The 19,542-nt window shown below is 36.0% G+C and overlaps 1 protein-coding gene across 1 annotated transcript; it reads left to right on the forward strand.

Moving 5' to 3' along the window:
- Nucleotides 1–810: 810 nt before the first annotated feature.
- LOC129256919 (transmembrane reductase CYB561D2-like) lies at nucleotides 811–19,329 on the forward strand. The gene is made up of 3 exons (XM_054895136.2): nucleotides 811–999; nucleotides 15,112–15,149; nucleotides 15,582–19,329. Exons 1-3 carry the CDS (start codon nucleotides 837–839, stop codon nucleotides 16,098–16,100), a joined length of 720 nt encoding a protein of 239 aa, XP_054751111.1. The 5' UTR covers nucleotides 811–836; the 3' UTR covers nucleotides 16,101–19,329.
- The last annotated feature ends 213 nt before the right edge of the window (nucleotides 19,330–19,542 follow it).

The raw sequence follows: 19,542 nt of genomic DNA on the forward strand, positions 1-19,542 counted from the left end.
AAAACACCAACAAGAAAAGAATTACGTTCAAACGCGTCTACAATCTTGTTTACGATATAGAGCCATACTTGTTGAATATTTGTCTTCGATCACAAATAAAGGATTTCGTACCAGAAAAAAAATTGACAAGCAAAAAAAAAAAAAAAAAAAAAAAAATGTTTCTCAAGCCCGTCAGGGGGGGGGGGGGGGCAAAGATACGTTTTTGCATGGGTTGTGACTCGTCAGGGGGGGGGCAGAGTGCCCCCCCCCCCCCTGCCCCCCCCCCCCCCCCCCCCCCCCCCCCGTAGGTACGCTAGTGCTGATAGCTATACCCAAAATATTACACTTATCTAGGAACTTTTATATCATGTATCTCATAGATCTTCGATCAACAGCCCTATCGTTTTGGGGAATTAATCCCCCTATTGTTTGCTGATATCTTATTCCTCAATATTTTGTTTTATATGTATTCAATTTTTTTTTCTTTCTTTCATAGAAAAAAAAAAGGAATGAATATAAAAGAAAAAAACCCAATATACTACTAAATAAAATTGCTACCCTATATACGGTACTTTTCATACAGTGTGTGGCAATAATAGTCAATCATGACTTATTGCCAAATAAAAACAAGGAATGGAATGGTGATCTAGAGGGTCCATACCATAGAGATATATTAGTATCATAGAGATGTATACTAATTACGCTTAGTATATATCTCTATGGTCCATATGACTAATGTGGTGTCAAATCTTTTCTGTGGTGGTGTGGGTTGTACGAAATTACACCGGACGGACTAAGCATGCTAAGAGCGCGCACTAGCGCACGGCCGCGCCGGCCTCGGCCACTTGTGATTACAAATGGAAGATCGAAGTAAGAACACGTCACAGCGACTGCCACCAATCATTTTGGATCGAAAACGGAGTTGTTGGGGCAGATTTTGTGAGATAATAGGCATGGTTTCCCATCTAGTTGCAATTTCATTTACAGGGTTTATGATATACCTAGCGTGGCCCTTGACAAGTGAGTATTACTATAGTTAATTAAAAAGTCGCAGATAACTCAACTGACTTTTCAAAATTTCAGACCCACACGTTGAGATTCATGTTGGCTATTGACCTATGCTGCTCACTGCAACCATCCTGCCTGGCTTTGCCTTTGGCTTTGGTGTGGGGAATCTACAGGTAGGACTATGGTATGCCAATGCTGTACATAGCACACACTTTAAAAATCATTACCGTAAATATCATTTTTGTGACCAAAATTACGGCAAGCCAAGAGTTCCATATGCACCCCCCACCACTCAGTCCACTCTAGGCGACACCCCAATAGTACTTACCCGTGCTAATAAACTGGGACTCCACTCACGCGCATTTGGGCCGCCCTAGCTTAGAACTAAGCAATATTATCTAGAAATTGTTGAATTGTAGTCATGAAATATGTTCTATTAAATAAATTGATAATGTTTAATCGGTACTCACCGGTTCTTTTGTTGCATTTTCAGACCATTTCTCACAATTCTTCGTAAATATTTGCGGCAAATTTTGTCGCCATAGACAGCTTAACATCCATCTTTATTGATAAATGGAGCGCCCTTTACGATAGTTGTTAATGCCGCGGAGAAATCGTTAGGCATTTTGGCCTGTGTTCAAGGCGTAGCTGTTCTATTTTTTTTTTATAGGTATGAGATCGAAATCACAGCGAGTATTTACACTCTTCCATAATGATTCCGAAAGGGAGGCGCAACACCCCCCACCCACAGGGGCGCAAATTCCAGGGGACATGTCCCCCTCACCTAGAATAGTATAGGGGGACACATTATGAAATGTCATCCCCCTACTATTTTGGGTCTTTTCATTCAAAATCGAAATAAAATATGTATTTTGGAAGAGACGATCTTACTTTTGGGGTGCCCTTTTTTTTGCTTGTTTGCTTATCAAATTTCTTTTGGTCAAGATGACCTTCTTTTTGGGGTGATAAACCTTCTTTTTTGTTTTTGTTTGTTTGTTTTTTTCTTGTCAAATTTTCCAGCCCCTGGTCCCGGCTACCTTTGGGGAGAGATTTCCGCCCTTGCCTAACAGTACACTTGATATTGTTTGCGAATCTGCGTGGGCGTCGGGGGCTGGGGGATGAGGAAAAGCGGTGAGACGAGAAAAAAAAATAGAAGGAAAAAGAGGACAGAAAAAAAGTGAACGAAAGAAAAATTAATGGAAAATAAAAGGGAGGAGAAAATAGTGAGAAAAGTGATGGGTAGGTCGAGATTTTATGTGTCCATGCAAAAAGAAATGAGCAGAGGTTGAGATGTTGTCTGTTTGGGCAAATGTCTGTCTGTTTGTTGGACTGGCGCCTGTTGCAAAAATTATTAAGCTGATGGAATCAGAAAGTTCTAACTGCTTCATGTCATACCGACAGTGACAGGATTAAGCGGTTGTATATATAAATCACGCTCTAAAACTGTGTTCTTTATTAAAAAGTTGTCCTTCATATTCATTTTCGCAAAAGAATATCAAGTTTTCAATTAATTGTCTATAATTATCCTGTTTATGATAAAAATACTTAGAAATTGGGTTAGGTTAGGGTTATCAAATTATCGGGGCAGAAAATATATTTTTTCAGTTCGCGCGTCGAGCTGGCATTAGTGATCAGTGAGATTATGTTTTTAATGACATTCATTCTATTCACAGCAATATATTATTAAACATAGCCGCATGAATTATAGATAGGTCTATAGTTATCAGGTGAATAATTTACTGCTACACACTGATCATGCGGATACTGTTTTGTAAAGGGGAATTTCACCTTGATAAAAAGATTGTGAAAATATAGGCCAAAGAAAAATAATTTCAAAACATCGGTGAAGGTGTTATTAAAAAAAAAATGGAGTTAGTAGAATTTCGAATGCTTGATTTGTGACGTCATAAACGAGCAGTTGCTCAATATTCTATGTAATACAAAATGCAAAAATTTTCAATTTTTAATGGTCCGTAATGACCCACTTTTTTCTTTTTGGAGAGAGTATGAAGTTATCTATTGATATACTGAATGTACAATAAAAGTCATTATCACGTATTTCTTGACATTTCATTTACTTTTTACCATAATTATATCCGATATAGCTGCTCGCAAAGGCCTACGCCGTCACAAATAATTATTTAAAAAATCTCACCTTTAATTTTTTTTTGGTGGGGGATGGATTTTTCCTGAACGCATACCAATTTTTCAAATTATTTTTTCTGCTATTTTCATAATTAACTTTAAATAAATTCACCTATGCACTACTTAATTTTTTCAAAGACAAAATAACAAAATTACATCTAGTCTTCATCATCACCATCATCACCAACTTCATTCTCATCATCATCACCACTACCACCATCATTATCATCATCATCATCATCATCATCATCATCACCGCCACCATCACCACCACCATCATCATCACCAAGATAATTTTCATCATCATCATCTTTCTTTTTTTTTCTTTTTTTTTCCCTTCCCTTCTTCTTTTTTTCCTTCCTATTTTCCTCCCTTTTTAGAGGGGCACACCACCAAATAAATATGTTTGTTGTTGTTGTATATAAGTTGGCGGATGCCTCATGAAATGAAATAAAAGAGAAAATAAGGAAATGGAAAAAGTAAGAAGAAGGATAAGAAGAAAAAAAGAAAGCCAAACAAACAAGACAAAATAATATCAAAATTTTGTAATAAAGTCAGTCAGTTTAATAATTATGTTTTCAATGAAATGAGACATAAAAGAATTGAAACAAGTAAAAAGGGCTACATCATAGTTAAAAGAAATAGAGGGAAGCTCCGAGACAATAAAAAGTGTTAAAAAAAATCAGAAAAGACTTTGAAACACTCTGAACACGAGTATAATATATAAAAAAATTGGGAATAAGCGAGGACAAGTAGGTGAGGGACCCCCCCCCCCTCTCTCTCTAGTTATTTACTCAAACTCGCATATACAAGAGAAGAAATTCTTACTAATCAAAATATTGCGAGCAAAAAGCATGAGCTGACATTTTTTTTAATATTCAAAACTGATAGAGAGACACATTTTGAACAATTCATGAAACATAATAATCATTCATTATAGTAACCAATCGGATTGCGACAAGATCTGAGAATTAGAAATTCATTAAAAGCATAAAATTGTATAACATTAAAATAAGACGGGCGCAACGCATGAGCTAAAGCTTTATATACCAATTAAAAATTTGGACATTTTTAGCGCTTTCGGTAGTCATGAAAAAGATTCATATTTCATGAAAGCTCAAATCCCGAGGAGGAATATTTTTTATTAATTGACTTAAAAAAGGCTGTTCTAATTAAGCCCCATTTAATATTTGATTACAAGTCTCGTTAAACAGTAAAAGAGGAAAAAATAAAGCATATTGTGTTCCTCAATTCTCTTTCTCTTTAACCCTATTTTTTTTTTTTTTTTTTTTTTTTTTTTGGGGGGGGGGGGTATTTTGGTTAAAAAAAAAGAGAAAAAACGATAATTGCTGGCTAGTGGGTGTATAGTGGTAGGGACACCCCGCCCCCACCCCCCCCCCCCCCCCCCCCCCCGTAGTTACGCAAACATGGGACCAAATGATCCTACTTGTTCCAAGGCGAAACTTGTGCAATCAATTAAATGTTATTTTTGAGAAAATTAAAGCTTGCGCTGTTTAAATTCAATCTCTTTTACCTAAATTTGCGATGAATGCTAGCATTATGAAATATATAATTATCAACGTCTGGCGAAAAGAATAACCAACCGATCAGCTGACGAGAACGCGTATCACGTGATCTGCATATCAGCTTCGATCGCGAGTCAGAAGTGAAGAGCAACTGGCAATAAAATCTGGAAAAAGTCGTCAAAATGTAAGTTCCCCTTCATTTCTTTCAATTTTTTTTTATTGCTAACAATGCTTTAACTTTCTTAAACAAAAATTTAATGAATAGACAGTACGATAGCTCGTACTTGTGTTATAATACACAAATAATCATCTTCACAAAGATTTCTGACACAAAATACTACAGATGTCGCCTATGAGGTCCATACATGTAATGTTTGGACCTCATTGGTACTAGGAGTGCACTCAGTCTAGGCACCGCTACTGACAGTACAGCTGGCAGCCGTCTGTTTCGAGGAGTTTTTTAACATTTTTTTATTTTTTAAATTTCTCCTCATACACAGACGGCTCGCTATCGTGCAGCCACCATTAGGGGACTTACAATGCAAAATCCCCCCGTCGGGGCTCTTCAATTTTTGTCTTTAATGAATAAAACTTTTGAAAATTAATGCGACCAAAATGCAAATTAATATTCCCTCTTGGCATTAATTGCCAAAAAACGGGGAAAATCAAGTTAAAAGGAACAAAAACAGTGACTTACCTCGGCTGTCGCCCAACTTCACTGCCCTGTTTTATCCGAACTTAATACACATAAACATATGGCCATTGAGTCCCCTGTACAGATCGCGCTAGAACTTCGGTCTCTGTATTTGGTGAGTGAAGCCAACGGAGTTCAGCTGAACAACCAACATAACAGAGACCAAAGCTTTTGGTCTATTTGGTGAGTGAAGCCAACGGAGTTCAGCTGAACAACCAACATAACAGAGACCGAAGCTTTTGGTCTATCTAGGCACCATGCCTAGTATTATTAATTCCTGTGTTAAAAAAGTGAGTGCACGCAAATTAAAAGTTGGACTTAATTTCTTAAATTACTAGATCTTACCATGGAGCTCCATGACGAAATCTTTCTTTAAATTAGACCCTAGATATTACTAATTGAACATAATGTATACATAGTACTCGCCTGGTCTTTTCTTGGGGTATTGAAGCCTTTTTGTCCAGAACTTGCTCAACTTTTGCGACTAACCTTGTCGCCATAGGGTTGTGCACATCCTCGTTTAATACTGGTTGTCACGTGACACGGCAATGTCGTTAGGCTGTTTGGCCTGTATTCAAGGCGCTTATCCGTTATGATTTTATATTGAAGCAAATTACATCAGGTATATGCCCCTATCAAGTCAAAATTGATACAGGGATCGAGAGGGGGGGGGGGTGGAGCCAAAAATTTCCCAGTCACATGGTATGAAAATGATATATTTTATGATTGTCCACGATCATTAGGGCAAACCTGTGTGTGGCAGTAGCGTGATGAGTAAAAAAAATAAAATAAAAGAAAGAAAGAGGGCCAATGTAGGCCTACATGGCGCGTGGGAATAAAGTTGATTTATATGTTCCAAGCGAGTGAAGCAAGCGAGAAAAAACCTTTTCGTGCAAATCTAAATTTGAGATAGATATCTTACCTTACACTTTTCCTTTTCTTTTCATTAATTCCCTTCATTTCTTTTTTATCTTGGTTGTAGAACATTCGGGGGCCCCTGAGCCTAACCCTTCCATCGTGTACCCCCAGTGCAATATCAGCAGGTGGGTCTCGATACCTCTGGATATTTAGCAATTAGACCTAATTATAGAAAAACATAACGTTAAGGTTTTGACCCCTTCCCCCCAAAAAAAGGAAAAACAATTATAAACTAAGTTATACACCCTCCTTTTCTCATTTCGCTTTTTCTTTTCTCTTTTCCCTCCTTATTTTTTTTTTTGGGGGGGAGGGACCTTTTCGGGGGGCACCGCCCCTAGCTACGCGCCTACCAGATGAAGAGGCGAGCGAGCAAAACTTTTGTCACTTTTTTACAAATATCAATTTTGCGATAGATTTTGACATAACATTCAGGATGATTCTCGCATGCATTTTTTTTTCCTTTTGCTTTTTTATGGCCTTTTATTTCTTTTCCTTTTCTCTTTCTTTCTTTCTGTCTTTCTTTTCCTTCCTTCCTTCATTCCTTTTCTCTTATCCCATTTTTTTTCGGTGAAATCCACTGGGGATCAAGGGCCAGCCTGCATGCCCCCGGCGGTTTACGCCTCTGCCGTGGATGTAAGCTATAGATACGCATGATCTTAATCTTCATTATGATTCAAACTATATAGAGTCGCATCCAAGATTTTCCAAATTAAGTAGGAGGGGGGTGGCCCGGGGTGAATTTTCTCAAGTAAAATTTGACAACTCCCAAAAAAGGTTCTTCCTAAAAAAAAAAACGGTCATTATGGTCTCGCGTAAAGTTTGACAAGTTAACAAAAAAATGGTCACTCAAAATGAAAGTTATTTTGTCTGCGTAATATTCGGCAAGCCCCCCCCCCCCCCCACAAAAACAAAAAAATAAGAAAAGGGAAAGTCATTTTGTCCACGTGATATTTGGCAACCTCCCCCCCCCAAAAAAAAAAAAGGTTTTAACTATAGCAATGATCAGAGGTAATTTTGTCTCGCGTAAAATTTGACAAATGAAAAAAAAGATTGTCACTAAAAAAATGAAGGTAATTTTGTCCCACGTAAAATTTGGCAAGCCCCCCCCCCAAAAAAAAAAAAATGGAAAATGGTTTTTAACTAATAACGATCAAAGGTCATTTTGTCTCGTAAACTTTGACAAATAAAAAAAAAAGGTCTCCACTAAAAAATGAATTTCATTTTGTCCCGCATAAAATTTGGCAAGCCCCCCCCCCCCCCCCCCAAAAAAAAAGTTCTAACTATAATAAGGATTGAAGGTCATTTTGTCTCGCATAAAATTTGGCAAATAAAAAAAAGGTTGTCACTGAAAAATAATAATAATAATAACAAATAGATGTATATTTACCCAGGGTAACCACTTCAGTTCTGAAAACTGTTCTCCCAGCGGGCCCTGCTTTTATTACCCGGGCTTTAGCTGATAAGGGTGTCAAAAACACAAAAATAATGAAAAAAGGGTATCTATTTCGCTAAGAAAATTACGTGTTTAGGGTCGAATTTGCGGGGATGATAAAACAAAATTAAAATGTTTTATAAAGGATGTCCTTTTTGCCCCAACACTTCGTGTTTACAGAGTCCGATTTGCGCGAGGTGTAGAAGGTGGGGTCGTACTAAACCAAATAAGGTAAAGCCGACGACCGAAGGACCCGAAGGAACCCGAAGGAACAATAAAACATTCCTGTACTTGTTTAGGGGTTCATTTCAGGGAATATTTGCCAAGAGGATCGTTTTGTTTCCAATACTTGTTAAGGGTAGGGTTTCACACGCCAATACTTGTTAAGGGGTGCATTTTCAGAATATGGAAATTACGTGTTTAGGGTGCTTTTCAAGACCCCATGGTCGCGCATGGTATCAACTCGTGAATGGAAGTGCCCCCCCCCCCCCCCCCCAGGCTATAGGCGCCGCTTTTCCGACAGCGGCGGCGGCGGCGTCAACACCAAATCTTAACATAAGGTTAAGTTTTTGAAATGACAGCATAACTTAGAAAGTATATGGTCCTAGTTCATGAAACTTGGCCATAAGGTTAATCAAGTATTACTGAACATCCTGCCTGAGTTTCATGTCACATGACCAAGGTCAAAGGTTATTTAGGGTCAATGAACTTAGACCATGTTGGGGGAATCAACATCAAAATTTTAACCTAAGGTTAAGTTTTTGAAATGTCATAATAACTAAGAAAATATATGGACCTAGTTCATGAAACTTAGACATAAGATTAATCAAGTATTACTGAACATCCTGCATAAGTTTCATGTCACATGACCAAGGTCAAAGGTCATTTAGGGTAAATGAACTTTGGCCAAATTGGGGGTATCTGTTGAATTACCATCATTACTTTGAAAGTTTATCGATCTGATTCATGAAACTTGGACATAATAGTAATCAGGTATCACTGAACATCCTGTGCGAATTTCAGGTCACATGACCTACGTCAAAGGTCAATTAACTTTGGCCAGAATGGGGGTATTTGTTGAATTACCATCATAACTTTGAAAGTTTATGGATCTGACTCATGAAACTTAGACATAAGAGTAATCAAGTATCACTGAACATCCCGTGCGAGTTTCAGGTCACATGATCAAGGTCAAAGGTCATGTAGGGTCAATGAACTTTTGCCATGTTGTTTTTTGTTGAATTACCATCATATCTCTGTAAGTGTATTGGTCTAGATCATAAAACGTGGACATAAGAGTAACCAAGTATCACTGAACATCTCATGCGAGTTTCAGGTCACATGACCTACGTCAAAGGTCAATTAACTTTGGCCATAATGGGGGTATTTGTTGAATTACCATCATAACTTTGAAAGTTTATGGATCTGACTCATGAAACTTAAACATAAGAGTAATCAAGTATCACTGAACATCCTGTGCAAGTTTCAGGTCACATGATCAAGGTCAAAGGTCATGTAGGGTCAATGAACTTTTGCCATGTTGTTTTTTTTTGTTGAATTACCATCATATCTCTGTAAGTGTATTGGTCTAGATCATAAAACGTGGACATAAGAGTAACCAAGTATCACTGAACATCTCATGCGAGTTTCAGGTCACATGACCAAAGTCAAAGGTCATTTAAGGTCATCGAACCTTGGCCATTTTAGAGGTAATTATTAGATTGCTGTCATAACTTTCAAAGTTTATAGATATAGTGTATAGTGACAAGTTTTAGGTCACACTATCAAGGTCAAATGTCAATGAACGTAGTATTGCATCATATGAATGGATTTTTGGGGAATGATTATTAAAAGGTTGTTTTTCAAAGTCAGCACTGCTGCTATATTGAATCGCGTGATGCAGGTGAGACCGCCAGAGGCATTCCACTTGTTTGAGGTTCCAGTCTGTGCCTCGATGTCAGGATTTGTGTGTCATATTGATATTTATGTCAAATGCTTTTTGTTTTTTAATTAATACAAGACCTGAACTTTCTGGGACAATTTTTTTTCCGACTCTGGCAGCCATTTTTATTTCAAAATGGCCGCCAAAGTATGGATACAAATTAGTGTTAAAAATGGTATATTGATATATATTTTGTTTTGACAGATTGTTAAAGAACAGGTTTGATCATGATGTTTCCCCCTGTGATTTAGCTTGCTATTATAACACTTTATAAAATCCCATAGAAAGAAACACCAGTAAAAAAAAAAAAATTAATTTATCTGATAAAAAAATATTGATGAAGTATGTGGTATGGTATGTAACGTCAGTTACCAAAAACATGAACTTTTTTTTCTCATTTCCCAGAAAAGAGGATATGTTATATGAAACTTGGTAGATTTCCTCCTTTAACACCCCTCCCTTCTACACCAAAATTAAAGTTAATTAATTAACAATCAAGCCATAGGGTACCATTAAATATGTGTAACGTCAGTTATCAAGTGGAAAATATAATGTCAGTTACCGAGATGTAATGTCAGTTAAAACGTTGGTTACCAATAGTGAAATGCAAATGTGGTCAATTTTATGGTGAAGAAATATTTCATACTTGTTATTTAAAGGGGAATCCAACCCAAATAAAAACTTGTTTTTATAAGGAAAAGAAAAATCAAACAAGTTGATAGGTGAAAGTTTGAAGAATATTGGACAAACAATAAAAAAGTTATGAATTTTTAAAAGTTGTTTATATTGGTAATCACTATACCCATGGAGACTTCAAATTGGCCACATATGGGATGTCATAGTGATTTTAGGCAAGGACTACTCTTCCATGTACTCCAATACATAATATGGCTAAAATGTCATTTTTCCCAAAAGTTTTATTTCAAATTATATTTTTGTTTCGTGAGGACATAAAACAAAATACTACCTGGGTTATATTTAGATTACTGCCCCAGGGGAATGGGTACTTAGGAGAAAACCACAAATCCCTGATAATAAAGTACATGGTCTATGGGAAAGTTGTCCTTGCCCCTTGTCATAATTTACTTACCCAGTTGCCAATTTGAAATCTACATAGTATTAGTGATCTCAATTTTAAAGCAGCTATAACTTTCTTATTGCTTGTCCGATTTCTTTCAAACTTTCACTATTCTGTTTGGTTTATTTTTCTCCTTCCCAACCCAACATTTTGTGGCCAAGACTGGATTCCCCTTTAAGTCTTTCACTTAGTTAAATCACACCAGAAGGAGCTTGCTATTGACTTTTAAAAGGTAGGCCTATAGTCCACAAGGAATACCATATAAAATTATGAAGAAAGTTGCATTCCCATCGTGCAAAAAAAAAAATTACTGTGAAATTGCATATGCACATGGACAATACCAAGTACCTAATTGTTTGTATCAGACAAAAAGTTTTTTTTTCGGTTTTCGGGGGGGGGGGGGTACTTTTCCCAACCTATTGCCTAAATCTGCAACATTTGATGAGCTTAACAATAACATTTTAATGAATGGGAGTTTCCAGGGCCCCTAGTTTAGTTTCTAGGATTATTTTGAGCATTGCCACGCTAAAAGTAAATTCCTGGTTTTTAAACCTGTTAGTAGTGTAGATGTGTGATACAATTTTTGTTTTTGGTTTACAAGTATAGATGAAAAGTGAAATTTGACAGTTCTGATCAATGTTACATTGATCTACTAAAACTGTGTATTTTTTCTAATTCTCAAATAGTTCAGTTTCAGTTTAGAAGCTGGAGTTTATTTTTTGTTGACAGCTTTAAAAAAAATTAGCAAAGAGAATGATTAAACAAATTATGAAGAAAATTGAAATCCGGCAGATATGAACAAGCATTGCTTGTACTGACCAGAATATAAATCAATAAAACTGCATGGCTGCATGAGATTCTGGGAGGGGTAGCCTAGGGGAGGTGACCCTTATTCATTTTTGCCTTTTTTTTTAGGGGCGGGGGAGGTTGAAGAAGGCAAAGGTTTAAAAAGTCAATATAAAATTGATGAATATATGTAAATGGGTGTATAGTCAGAAAAATCCATGTGTACAGTCAATGCAATATTAAATTACTATATAGGAATACATGTAGCTGCTATGACCCCCCCCCCCCCTCCCCCCGATTAAGTAAAACATACATTTCCTTTTCTTTTGGTAATTTAAAATGTAAAGTATTATGAAACTTTTATGATTTTAAAAAGCCTTACATATAAGTACCAAGAAAATTATGCCTTTGGAAATTATATAGCACTGGTAAATGTTAATGTGTAATGTCAGTTACCGACAAGTAATAATAAAATGTTCAAGTCAAAGAAAAGGAATCAAGAAAAAGAAGAAAAAATTTCACTGAAATGTTCTTAGTAACTCAGGTATACTTCCACATCAAGCTCACTTTCATATGAAGCCCTGCACAGAAGATACAATGCAATGATTCCACACATTTGACTTCCATGTGTTATCTCTATGGGAAATTAAGTGTAACGTAAGTTACCAGCATGGTCGTGGAAAAATTTTCATAGCCCCCAAAAGACAAAAACAAATTATTTAATATTTTGACACATCTTAACCTAGTAACAGAGGTATATTTATATTCAAATTATTACTCTATCTACTCAGGGACGTGAGATATTTCAATTTTACTGAACACCCTGAAATTGCATGTCCTTTTTGCGTAACGTCAGTAACCGACACATTTTTTTCTTGCTGATGCGTAAAAAAATGTGGTTACATAGAAAAACTTAGTATCAGAGTATAAAGCAAGGTTCACTTTATTAACTAGTAACGAAGGTATATTTACATTCAAATTATTACTCCAGCTACTCAGGGACATGAGATATGCGCGAGGGTCCGAGCTCAGACCCTCACGCATTCGCATGCGATGGTTTGAAATCGGCAGCAAATTATTTAAACGTGTGAGGAACTCGATGTTGGCTCTAAATCACCAATTTGAGGCTAATCGGAGGATGGATATGGAGTGAAATTAAGATGAAAAGTAAGAAAGTAAGTTTCGGTGTAGGATCTTTACAACAAATATGCATTTTTTCCCCTCTTTGGCACTCGGAGTATCAGAGCGAGTTTTGGACCTTGAGGTTCGGGTAGGTGGAGCGTAGTGTAGCGGTAGTGAAGTGGAGTGGAGCCTGCACGAATCACTTGAGGTAGATTATAGTAAGACAAAATAACATTTATAACATAAGAAAATAATGAGACATCAATTTGTTTATGCTACTGGGGCTTCTGGCTCAGCAATGTCTCCTCATCATAACTCATGTTCCGTTTTGTTTTAATCCCTCAACATTCATCGTGATAGTGATAGTATCACATAAGCCTAGTATCACATATGCAAATGTACATTGGTCATTATTAAAACCAGAGGAGTTAAGAGGTAATTCAGTTGAGGTACCTGTCTGTAATAGAACCATGCAACTGTATTCATAATCATGGTATTTGCCTGTGGATTTTCATCTCACCGGAAACATTTATCAATTGACGTCATTTAAACATGTTTACGATCTTGGTCCTATTAAGTACTTCCCCATAAACCCTGATTCTGGTCAAACAATGTTTAGAAACGCACCTTTTTGAAAGTTTACGATCAGCGTTCTGAAACGTCGTTTAAATGAAAGTAAGAATGGATGCAACCGTGTTTTGGACTAGTAATCACGTAATGAAAATGCTGATTCTGGCCTGAAAAGTGGAAGCATAAACACGCCCTTTGTCACCTCTCTTCTCGTGTGTGTCAGTGTATGTGTGCACTCGTTGTGTACACTACAAAGCCGATGGGAGGGGAAAGAAGTCACCAGTGCCACTCATTCAATGAACAAGGTTATGATAAACCTTATGTGTGGCAAAATAAGGTTGGCAATGTTTGGCTTATTTTCTCTTTTTCTTTTGGACAAATGCTTGATTTTTAAGCACTGTACAGCTGATCATCATATTGCTTGGCTCTTAAGTAAATTTGATTCTTTTAATTATTTTTTCTAGATTAAAAATAGAGATTGAAAAATTACAATTTTCTTGCCATGTCACTTTCCACCAATAGAGGGTGTACACAAAAATATTCCCAAAATTCAAGTTTTTGAGCACTTTGGTGAATACAAAAAAATATTCCCTAATTACTAATGAAAAATAAATTGCAACTGTATGGAATATAGTATTTTTGGTCACAAAAGTGATATTTTAATGATTGTTTAAAGTGTGTGATGTGTACTGCATTGCCATGCCGTAGTTCTACCTGTCGATTCCCCACAGGCAAGATGGTTGCAGTGAGCAAGTGACCAGCGCTGATGAAATAAACTGCAGTGAATGGACATGGACTGGTGACCTAAGCCAGGATAATGCCAGTTTGGTCTATTTTCTCTTGTTCTTGGGGACAAATGCTTTATTTTTTACACTGTTAGTTTCCAATACCAGTACAACCATATATAACTTGGCTCTGAAGTGAATAAGATTTTTTTATTATATTTTTATAAATTAGAAAAAGAGATTGTTGAATGACAATGTTCTTGCAACTTTACTTTCCACCAGTACATTATAGGGCCTACACACAAAAAAATACAATTTTTGAGCGTTTTTGTGATTTAAAAAAATATAATCCCCAGGCCAAGTTACTGACGAAAAATGAATCACAACCAGTCTATATGGAAATCAGTATTTTTGGTTTACAAAACTGATATTCTAAAGAATTCTAAAATGTGTGTTGTGTACTGCATAGATCTTCATGTAGATTCCCCAAAGGCAGGGTGAGTGAGAGACGAAATAAGACCCCCCCCCCCCCCTTAAAAAAGGTTTCAATGTGTTCAAGGAGTTGTATCTCCAATCCTCCGGCATACTGCCCACTCTAATCTACTAGATGTCTATGGAGGAATGAAACGGGATGCCAAATTCCTTATCTAAAATGCTGTTTAATTAAAATAGTAATAATATTGTTAGAATGAATAAAGAATTATTTTCTGCTAGTCTGCTACTCCCTTAAAATATATTCATAGCAGAGCAGAGGGGACTGATCACTGGCACAAAGCCTCAGTCAAAGGCCTTACAAAATATCTTGTGGAAGAATAATTACAGTATTCTTCACATTTATATTTTTCAATAAAGAAGAAGTTGTCATGATTTTCTAAAATGAAATTTAAATGTAATTTTAATTTAAATCAATAAGTAAATGATATCTTTGGAAAACAATTCCCCTTAAAAACAAAGACAGCATGTACCTTTTTTTTACATATCTGCTATATCAGGAATACTGTAGCAATATTATAAATTAAAATTTAGCTGAAATTTCATTGAAAAATGAGTAGTCTAGCCACACTGCTCTGACTATGCATTGTTGTATTGATAGCACCGCAGTGCACCATCGCATGCAGTGCACCACCTTTCATGTTGGAGTGAGGCTGAGTAACCCGAGTTGTCTAATTTTCTCTTTTTCTCTCAGATCTTTTTTCATGGCACCCCATCTTAATGTCAATCGCTGTAAGTAGCTATGCTTTGATTGATTTATGATTTTTATATTAATTTTATTAGTGAATGACAATAGATATAAATAACTCATCAACTCATAAAATTGCATAGAATCATTAAAATTGAAACTTGAAATAAATAAATAATGAAAAACCCACATCATATTCATGTTTTACATCATATTGCCAATATGATATTGTATGATGATTGTAACATATATGATCAAACTTTTTTTCATTGTTAAAAGTATTCCTTAACTTTAATTAACATGGGTGTGGTTGGATGAATAATATGCTTTGCTGAGTATTATAAAGTGTTTCTGTTTTATTAAATCTATACAATGAAAAAATAATTTGTTAATCCTTTAGAGTTTGGTGAAATTACCTTTTCCTTCTTAAATTAAAAGTTGTGCTTTTGTACATTTTTATATATTTTTTTTTTCAGTTTGCCTTCTTGATGTCAGAGTCCATCATGTTTTTTTCATCAGAGAGTACTCTTATCCCTAAGATCAATCGTAAAAGTAAGGTCAGCTATCATTGGATCACCATGACAACAGCCATAGCCTGTGCCCTGATCGGATTCGCTATCATCTTCATAAACAAAGTCCTTCATGACAAGCCTCATTTCAAATCATGGCATGGTACCATGGGATTGATTGTCATAATTTACATGTGCATACAAGCTTTTGGCGGAGCGTTCCACCTTTTCCCCAAGTTTACCAGCAAGTTTGTGAAGCTGGCGGACTTGAAACTGTATCATGCTACATCTGGTCTCTGCCTGTTTATTCTTGTAATAACAACGCTTGTACTGGCACTTTACTCCAACTGGATGCAGCAGAAGGCAGGAGAAACAGGATGGTACTTCCTACTCGGATGTCTGATGTGGTTGACTACAGTTATTACAAACCAGGTGACGACAGAATACCTTCCTAGGGCATTAAAGAAGCCTTCCTCTCAATATTGATATATTGATTTGCATTATATCGTTAACTGAAAGACCCAGATCCAGCTAAAAGTGAAAGCTACATAGTACAACAATGTAAGTTTTATGCATATTCTAAGTATCACCCAGTTTTTCTATGTAAAAACCTATAGAATCACAACGTTCTCAGTCTCACTACATGACATCAGTCTTCAGTCCGGTGGAAAGCAAAATATAATTTATTTTTTTAGCCTATTAATTGAATCTATTCTTAATCAAAATAGTCAGCTGAGAAGCGATGAAAATGCATAAACTTTGTACTTACGTGTTTAGTAATAACTTTAGATAGTATATGCTTTTTCAGTTTCATGTTTTGGTCTAGCCAGGGTCTTTAAAGGGGGAGTTCACCCTGAAGAAAAGTTTGTTGTAAATATAGCAGAAAAAATATTGGTTAAGTTTTGAGGAATATCCGTTAAAGATTAAGAAAATTTGGATTTGTGACGAGCATATACGAGCAGCTGCCCCCTATGTTGTCATTATGTCCTTGTTTAGATTGTATTTTAGTCCTTATTCACTTGTGAAATAATGTATCATTTGAGTAACAGCAAAGAAAATTTTAAAAATGCAAAGTTTTCCTATTTTATCATTTATGATTTATAATTTCAATTAAGATGTGATAGTTAATCTTTTTTTTTCATTTTGAAAGGATAGCCTGTATACCTCTAGGCCTTCTTTTAACTTTGAAATGATCTTCTGGAATATTATGTGGTAAAAGAGTGTAACACACATGCAAGAAGTAAAATCCCGCTCAATCATATCAAGTTTGTTATTCAACAGGATCATGTTGTACTACAAATTTACATCCTAGTTAGATGCATAAAACATGTACATTTAAAGAGTAGTTTAGTTGCATAGATGAACTATTTATGTAATTGAAGCTGTGTTCTTGTAGACTGAAATGCTTGATGTACATATCACTGAAGCCATTTTTAAGTGATATATATGTGCCAATTGACTGAGCAAATAACTGTTAATGTATTGTATTTAGGGAGTCTTGGGAGTCTTTGTTCAAATGTTCAACAAAATAAAGCCAGTAACGTAGCTTTTTCATTCCTTTGTCTTATAAGTGAATACAGATGGACAAAATAACATAAAGTGCTATATGCAAAGGTGTGATTATTGTTATCATTTGTTACCATTGTGATTATCATCATCTTCACGATCGTCATCTCCATCATCATCATCATCCTTACCATCATCATTACCATCATCACCATCTTCATCACCATCATTATCATCATCAACATATAGTCAGGCAGCATATTTCATGATTTACCGGCTACTTCGAAAAATTGGCTAAGTCTGATTTTTCACTTTTATGTGATTGGTGACATTACAAGGAACAACTTTCAACTTGGTGACAAATTTCTAATGGTCATTTGTCACCAAATTGAAAGTTGTTCCTCGTGATGTCAGCAATCACATAAAAGTGAAAAATCAGACTTAGCCAATTTTTCGAAGTAGATGACATATCCTGCCTGACTAATATCAGTGGATGAAGATAATCCTCTAATTGAAAATATTAAGTCTTGTATAAATGACATTCAGAACAGGCAAGTTTTCTCCTTGTAATCTATCTTTATTCAAGATAGAGTATTATTAGTAGAGTTACTTGGTTAGAACATTCTGCACATACATGTAGATAAAGATACAAGGTTTGATGTGAGTGGTTAGGAATCCTTAGGATAAATGTGAATGTGCGTACAACCATTGAAATTTCTTATATCACTACTTGAAGGAAATCTGAATTATTCAATGTTTTCCTATATTTCCATTTGATTTATTCTTTATCAATGTATGTGAAGTAATTGATTTTTTTGTCTCACCTGCGAAGCAGAGTGAGACTATAGGCGCCGCTTTTCCGACTGCAGCGTCAACACCAAATCTTAACCGAAGGTTAAGTTTTTGAAATGACAGCATAACTTAGAAAGTATATGGACCTAGTTCATGAAACTTAGCCATAAGGTTAATCAAGTATTACTAAACATCCTGCCTTAGTTTCAGGTCACATGACCAAGGTCAAAAGGTCATTTAGGGTCAATGAATTAAGACCATGTTGGGGGAATCAACATCCAAATCTTAACCTAAGGTTAAGTTTTTGAAATGTCATCATAACTTAGAAAATAAATGGACCTAGTTCACGAAACTTGGACATTCAAGTATTACTGAACATCCTTCTTGAGTTTCACGTCACATGACCAAGGTCAACGGTCATTTAGGGTCAATGAACTTTGGCCAAATTGGGGGTATCTGTTGAATTACCATCATAACGTTGAAATAATAGTAATGAAGTATCACTGAACATCCTGTGCAAGTTTCAGGTCACATGATTAAAGGTTAAAGGTCATTTAGGGTCAATGAACTTTGGCTAAGTTGGGGGTATTTGTTGTTGAATTACCGTCATAACTTTGAAAGTTTATTGGTCTAGTTCATAAAACTTGGACATAAGAGTAATCAAGTATCACTGAACATCCTGTGCGAATTTCAGATCACATGACCAACATCAAAGGTCAATGAACTTTGGCCATAATGGGGGTATCTGTTGAATTACCATCATAACTTCGAAAGTTTATGGATCAGATACATGAAACTTGGACATAAGAGTAATCAAGTATCTTTGAACATCCGGTCCGAGGTTCAGGTCACATGACCATGGTCAAAGGTCATTTAAGGTCAATGTACTTTGGCCATGTTGGGGGTATTTGTTGAATTACCATCATATCCGTGTAAGTGTATTGGTCTAGTTCATAAAACGTGGACATAAGAGTAACCAAGTATCACTGAACATCTTTTGCGAGTTTCAGGTCACATGACAAAAGTCAAAGGTCATTTTAGGTCATTTAACTTTGGCCATTTTAGAGGTAATTATTAGATTGCTGTCATAACTTTCAAAGTCTATAGATATAGTGTATAAAATGTGGATATAGGGGTAATCAAGTATCACTAACAAGTTTTAGGTCACATGATCAAGGTCAAATATCAATGAACGTAGTATTGTATCATTATATGAATGGTGTTTTTTGTTTAATAATTATTTTATAGTAGTTTTCAAAGTCAGCACTGCTGCTATATTGAATCACGTGATGCAGGTGAGACCGCCAGAGGCATTCCACTCGTTAAGAATCTGTCTCTCCCCTCGAGTGTTTCATTACAACTCAAGTATTTATGAAATAAACTAACTACTGCACCTAATTCACTTGTTCAGTTAGTACACTGTTTTTACTTTATATGCTGGGGTTTTTGTCTCACCTGCGAAGCAGAGTGAGACTATAGGTGCCGCTTTTCCGACGGCGGCGTCAACACCAAATCTTAACCGAAGGTTAAGTTTTTGAAATGACAGCATAACTTAGAAAGTATATAGACCTAGTTCATGAAACTTAGCCATAAGGTTAATCAAGTATTACTAAACATCCTGCTTTAGTTT

This window comes from Lytechinus pictus, chromosome 3 (genome assembly GCF_037042905.1).
Source record: "Lytechinus pictus isolate F3 Inbred chromosome 3, Lp3.0, whole genome shotgun sequence".
NCBI lineage: Eukaryota > Metazoa > Echinodermata > Echinoidea > Temnopleuroida > Toxopneustidae > Lytechinus > Lytechinus pictus.